Raw genomic sequence first — 7,179 nt, forward strand, 5'->3', positions numbered from 1 at the left:
GGCGGGGAAGGGAGAAAAGAACATCACGCGCGCTACAGATACCCGGAAGCTAGATTAGACGAGCTTAGAGGCAACCAGCCGGTGTGTGGGTCGAGTTTCCCGCCTCCCTGCAGCTTGTAAACCATCGCGTGGGAGTATGTAAGCGAGCTACGAGACGGGCGGATCCATTAATATCCGTCAGGATCGGTGGGACGAAAACGCGGATCGTCTTTGGACGACAGGAGGAGGCGCCGTGCGCCGGCGGTGCATCATCTGCTGAAGACAAGCCCTTAGAATATCGCCGACGTATATTCATCGCGGAAGGTACGCCCAAAGGCCGCGAGAATTAAATATCGTGGTTTTAAGGTTCGTCTATATTAATAAAAGTCATAGGTAGTCGTAGGGTCTCAAATCGTAGGAAATTGACCAATCCTAGTCGAGTATTCTCCTTATATTAGATTGTGATTGGTCAGTTCCCTACGACTTAAGACTCCACGATCGTCTATGTAAATGGGCCTTTAAGGATAAGAGTACGATAGATAAAGTGTCGATCGACTGTTGTGTCGTTTATGAAAAGCTCTTGATAATGTATGTAACTGTGCACACACATATTTTAAGTACATAGTCATTTACACTGAAAAAAATGTACTAAATTATAATAAATTTTTGTTTGAATAGTACTAGCTGAATATTTATTAAACGTAAACGTATTTATTGTAGTATTCAGTGTAGGTACAACACAATTTTAATTGTTTTCCATGAACGACACAATCGGTCAATACTTTCTCTATTATATTTTGCTTTACTTGTTAGTTCGATACAAACATTTTTTTTTCCTTTTTAGCATTCAATGAATAACAAAGATATAATGACACTTGTGTCGACTGTATCTTCTAAGAGGAAAGTAGCGTACGGAAAGAACAATTTGGCTAAAATATCTAAAAATGTAACTAGATACAGATCTGAAAATAATTTTATTGGACCATAAAAATGAGTATATGGAACGTTCAAACTGATTGCCAAAATATGTCAAAATTTGTTATAGTATTGCTTATTATATTTAAATTTTTTATGTACTTATTTTGATAGTTCAACAAAATTATTTTTAAATTTTAAAAATCTAACTAAATTTTTAGATTTTTCAGTAAAACTGTGTCTTGTATATTTATCGTGTACTCTTACCTTAAGCCGTCAGTAGTTATACGTATCTGAAATATCTTAAACTCGCGACATAATTTTAGAAAATAAAAATGATAAAATCGCGAGAATCGAACTGGCATAATTTCACGTACAACAAAATACATGCTTCAATTTCGGGAGCACGTTCGAAATAATACAAGAGACGAAATATTTGAAAATCAAACTTGAAAATCCACGAAACGCAGTATCGTTGAATTAAATTCACTGACCTGATCCAGCGAGCTCTGTGTGAGTGTGTAGTCCGTGGCCTTAAGCTCCTCCGCCAGAAGCTTCAGCATGCTGAAGCTCACGCTGAGCGCCATGTCTTGACTCCGTGGTAGCAAGAGCCGAGCAGCCGTTGCTTGCCTCGAAGAGATCATCGCCTGTGGCAGATATTTCAGGATAACCCTCCTAAGATCCGTAGCGGAGACTGGCTGGCCGAATCTCAGGAAGGCGACGTATCCTTCGCCGAATCTAAAAGTCAAGTCGGCTTTACAGTTTTCAAGGCAAGTTCTCAACGTACGTCAAATGACACTCGAATTAACAGTTGATGGTCGTAGTAAAAAAGCAGCGATGGAGAAGTTATTCGGAAGAGTTGTTAAAAGATTTGCAGGGGATCGTAAGAGAGAAACCGGTTTTATTAGCATTCTTAAATTCATGATTTATTCACTTTCTCGTTGCATTCGATCGCGGGGGACGCGGATCTATATTTCAAGCTCCTGGCTTGGACAAAGGACACAAGGGATCAGCTTTTACTGCGCTTTCTATACTGTAACGAAGTGCATTCGCCATTCTTTATCATTCAACGTACTCTCCGCGACACACGAGAGCGGATTGCAGGATAGGCTCCTAACGTGGACAGGACCATATCGTAAATTTTGCCCTCGATGGCTCAAGAGACACCGCGGGAACGAAAGAATCGGTATGGAAGAAGGTAGAAAACATTTTCCGAGATCCTTTACGAGGGCACTTTGGGACCTTAGCAGTTAAATATTTATTACATGTTACATTATTATTCTGAATAAATCATGTGTTTAATAAAGATTTCTTCGTATACATTCAATTAATAGATAACTACATTAAGAAAAATGTGTTCGGTATTTGTGACTATAATTGCATGATAAAATAATTGTTGCTCCATTTTAACAGTTATTACTGCTATAATGTTAGTGATAATAATTATATTTACAATTCTACTAAAAATATAATTATTACTAATAATTATTACTGTATAATTAATTATTTTTATTATGCATGTAATAATTATTATTAGTATTAATTATTATATTTATAATTTTTCTAGTAAAATATTATATATAGTTCACTTCGAAAATAACTATAAATTATACTTAAAATATGATAATTGTAACTATTTTTTTTTCAGTATAAAAGGCTAGTTTTGTTATCATATTGATAATGTCAAGTTAATCATTTTTCTCACGCTTTTTTCCATTAAGAAATCAAACTCAGTGAACAGTTTAGTCTTAAACGTAAGAATATTACTATTATGGTCTTAGACTTGATTATATTTTCCGGCGAATTAAAACATTATGGCAACTCATTAAAATTTTCTTTGATTAAGTTGTTAGGAGGGAAAAAATATATATTTGTAGGTTTAGACCGACGATCGGGGATCTAATGAACCTCAACTACCAGCTTCTTCCCACTCTATACTTTCGCTGTATCGCTTATCTCTCTCAAGAGGATTATCAAACAAGATGGAATGGTATAAAGATAAGAGATTTCAATTGAAGAATACATTCGTTAAGCTGCGGGACCATAAGGATCCCATAAGTTTTCTGGTTGGGCCAGAGAAAAGGATTGTGAACAGGAACGGAAAATCAGAACTGATAGAAGCGCCGGGTTTTCTGTATACGGTTTATGAGTCTGCTGGGAAATATCCGGGGTTAAAAGAGACGTGCTATTCTTCGAAAAAGAAAGGTCAATGTAATCTTACTTGTGTTTCAAATGCTGTGGCGTTCCTATACACCTGAGACCGGCTTTGGCGAGAATGCCCACTCTCGTGCAAAGATTCTCGCATTCGGCAACGCTATGCGATGTTAGTATGACGCATCCTTGACTCCTTGTCACTTGTTTCACGGCTTTGGCTACGAAACTCTTCGTGGCGGGATCCATTCCGCTAATGGACACGAGAAAGGAATAAAATTAATACAGAATTAAGTAACTGTCGCGTGAAATTAATAATTATTTAACATAGTTATAAAATTATGCGAAGTACCTCGTGGGCTCGTCCATGAGAATTACTGCGGCAGGAGCCATGACGCTTATTGCGGCACATAATTTCCTCTTGTTACCGCCGCTAAGGCCAGAGACCCTTCGATGAGCATATTTGAGCAGATCTAATCTCTTCAGCGTCGTCTCCACTGCCTGAAATAATAAATGAAATAATACAATCTTTAATATCCCAATTCCGAATATTTGCTTCTGCAAATTTAACTCTTAAAACTTAGCTCTCTTCTGCAACTCGGAGATAAAATAATCTGTAAAAGTTTACAAAAGCATCTTCAATGCTGTAAAATATCATAAAGGCAAGAGATATATAAGTTTAAAAAGCCTATTAAATTTTGATCAACAAGTTTAATCTTATAGGTTTAATCTTTTCTTCAGATTGATTCATTTCTTATCTACCTTAGGAACATTGTTCAATCCGCAAACTTCACCATGAATCGTCAAACATTGATGGGGCGTGAGAAATCCGTCCAGGGCGTCGCTCTGAGGGCAATATCCAACCTCGCCGTTGCACAAAGGCTGCGCGCCAATATCTTTCCCCTTCAGAATAATCTTCCCGGCCGTAGGAATGATTTCTGTTGTCAGCATCTTGAATGTCGTACTTTTTCCTGCCCCATTCACCCCCAAGAGGCCGAAGCATTTCCCGGCCTGTACGCCGAAACTTAAATTTTGCACAGCGACATTTGTCCCGTACACACTTCTGTATTCCTTCCGCAGCTTCATGGTCTTTAGGGTGTCGTCGACCATCCCGGTCTCGACTCTCAATCTTTCCCTGGCAACGTCATCGTCTTCTTGCCCTATTTCATAACTAACTTTTTGCCTTCTCAAATTGGGCAAGAATCGACACTCGATCACTAAATTCAACACGAATAAAATCGTACCAATTACAGACAGATAGACATAATGGTAGCCGAGGAGATCCCAGCCGAGTGGAGACTTGTAAGTATCCATGTGGAATCTTTCCAACAATTCGGCGGTGATGTCGTTCGTTGTGATCTGGACCAACCCGTTGGCGAGAGCATATTGCGGGAAGATCATTAGAATATAATGCAGTATGTTCCTCACGTCTTCGGTCGTTTTACTTCGGCCGACGATGTCGAGGACTAAAATTGTCGCTAAGCAGACCACACCTATAAAAGTATTTACGCAGAAAAGCACCATGTTGGATAAGCTCGAGTCATCGAACGTTTTTTCGGCTAGATGCGAAAACGGTAACGCCGCCCATCTAAAATTATGGGTGAATATTTTAAAGACATTTATATTATATCAATCTTATGTGAGTAAATAATTCAACACTTACGCAAATAAAATTAATAGAAGACAAACTCCAGCTAGATTATCTCTCGCAACGTAAGCTGACAAACCGAAGATCTCAAAAACAACGATCGCTAAACAGACAGCACAAAGGAATACCTAAAAGAAGAAATATTAACAATATTAGAAATCGTATAAAGTATACCTAATAAAACAATATTTCGTACTTGTGTTAAAACCGAGATCCTGATTAAAATTTTTATATTGAATTTTTAACATATTCGTGTGTTAATATAATGTAATTATGTTATTTGAATATTTTGTGTTTTAATGTTATAATAACATAATTTATGACTAAATAAACAAATAATGTAAAAATAGTGTAATTTTAAAAAGTACATTCTAAAATGTATGTATTAATTTAATTACAAATGCTAATTTTATTGAAGAAATATGTTTTTACAAGTTGTTTTAAAATTGTGTTTAAGTGTTACATTTTTTGTATTCATTTTTACATAATATTGGTCTTATCTTGTAATATATTTATTTTGTATTAAATTAACACAAAAATTTAAACCGTTTGGGAAGCGTGAAATGTGTTAAATTTAACACAAATTTTTCAACTATTAGATAATTTGTTCTTAGCGTATTGAAGAAATTCCTATATTCTTTTTTTCCACTAAAATTACTCACTATAAAATCCCAAATTAAGATTGTCGTCCAATACGTGACAGGATGAACTCCAGCCAAGTAAAGTATTCTCTTCTCTTCCGACAATCGTTCTCTGACTATCTCCTTAGCTCCTTGAGCTGCAACCGAACTAAAAGCTATCAAAAGTACCAATCCCACGCCGACATCCGCCACATGTTGCAATCTGAAGAAATAAAAATACATGTATAACGTAAAATTCCTGATGTTTTCGAAATGACATTTAACCCAGAAATAGTCACCCGAGGAATATTTTTACACCTCTGTGGTAAAAAATATGAATTGTTACAAAATATTGTTTTGTTTGAATATTTTGTTTATATTTTCTTTCTTTTTTTAATAACTGTTCTTTTGTGAACCTTTAACAATACAACTTCATTGAAAATCTACAATAAAAAAGTATTATATTAATTAAAATCTTTATGTTTTAGAAATACTGTCATAATAAGTTACTTGCTTATTCTGTTTAATTGTTTAGTTTCTCAACTTACTTTTGTGAAAATTATAATTAAATTTCTATCTATAATATTCTCAAATAGTAATAAATCCAAAAACAATTGATAATATACAATATGTTGTTGATTTTAATTGAGATGTAAAAACATCCCAGGTGTGTGTGTGATCATTTACGTAAAAAAAATCATAGGTGATTACTCTCGGGTTAAACGATGCAACTGTTGTAAAAGAAGAAACGATTGGATATGTTCTTCTGTGCAGTATATGATCTTCAATATTAACCACGAGAAGCAAACAAGAATGGTATCGTTAACGATTTGACGATACAAGTAGGAATTCCGCGATGTAACGTTGAAACACGCGCCGAGCGGCAAGCTATCGGCGTGAATACCGAATGATGCGGTACGTTAATTAAAAGTAAACGAAACGTCTGCGCTAGCATGTTTCGACTCGCCGACCCCTTTGGATTCAAGAGCTTCGAACCGCGTGCAAGTACCTTCGTTTATCCGTTTGAGGGAATTCGCCTGCATCCCATCCCATAAAATTCCGTAGTTAATTAATCCCGTGAGTGTACGTAACGAGAAATATCTTCGACGGAAGATTTTCTCCATGATTTGTCGCGATATTAGAGATGAGGGCTTACAGTGTCGTTCGATTTAGCTGATCGCTCGATAACTTCAAAGGATGATTGAGTGTGGTTAAGTGTCCTCGCACCCCAGTTGCTCGCAGGATTGCCTCATTGAGAGCGTTCAGATACGCCGGCATTGAATGGTGGCCCTTGTTATTGTACCAAACGATGAAAAGAGGATCCTCTTGGGAGTGCGACAAGGACCAGCCGCCATATCTGCGAGTCGTTGTTTATTCAGAAAATTTCAATCGAATTTCTCTCTCAATACCTACCCAGTAAATACTAATTAAAAATAACGTAACATCAATGTTATAATTTTACATTTAGCAATGCAACTATTATGTAACATCACATGTGTATATTATGCCAGTTCTACAATAGCTATAAGCTGTAATTATAAGTGGTTGTAGTTGTGAGTTGTAAGAATTAATCAATCATGATCGAATATTTTCATATTTGGCTAGATTAGTCGATTCTTACTAACTACGCTTATGGCTATTGTAAAATAGATACTACATTTATATTGTTGACTGTAAAATTACATAACATTGATATTTTAGTTGCCCATATAACACAAAAGCTTGCAACAATATATCTGCAACGTTTGCAATGTTACTGCAATATTGTTGGAATGATTTTGTGTTGTATGGATTGGTGTTTACTGGATAACTTCTTCACTTTAATGCGCGATAGCAAAATCTACCGTTTCTCTATATATTCCTGCT

The 7,179-nt window shown here is 36.1% G+C and overlaps 1 protein-coding gene across 1 annotated transcript in view; it reads right to left on the reverse strand.

Annotated features, from left to right (window-relative positions):
* ldd (lipid droplet defective) overlaps nt 1-7,179 on the reverse strand; it is a 53,066-nt gene that overhangs the window by 6,490 nt on the left and 39,397 nt on the right. The window contains 8 exon segments of the mRNA XM_018455648.1: nt 1,389-1,632; nt 3,116-3,298; nt 3,398-3,546; nt 3,808-4,633; nt 4,709-4,821; nt 5,356-5,536; nt 6,470-6,670; nt 7,158-7,179. The exon segment at nt 7,158-7,179 is cut by the window's right edge and continues 10 nt beyond it. Of these exon segments, the coding sequence (XP_018311150.1) occupies nt 1,389-1,632; nt 3,116-3,298; nt 3,398-3,546; nt 3,808-4,633; nt 4,709-4,821; nt 5,356-5,536; nt 6,470-6,670; nt 7,158-7,179 (1,919 nt within the window).

Source organism: Mycetomoellerius zeteki, unplaced genomic scaffold, assembly GCF_001594055.1.
Source record: "Mycetomoellerius zeteki isolate Tzet28-1 unplaced genomic scaffold, Tzet1.0 scaffold5, whole genome shotgun sequence".
NCBI classification, from domain to species: Eukaryota; Metazoa; Arthropoda; class Insecta; order Hymenoptera; family Formicidae; genus Mycetomoellerius; species Mycetomoellerius zeteki.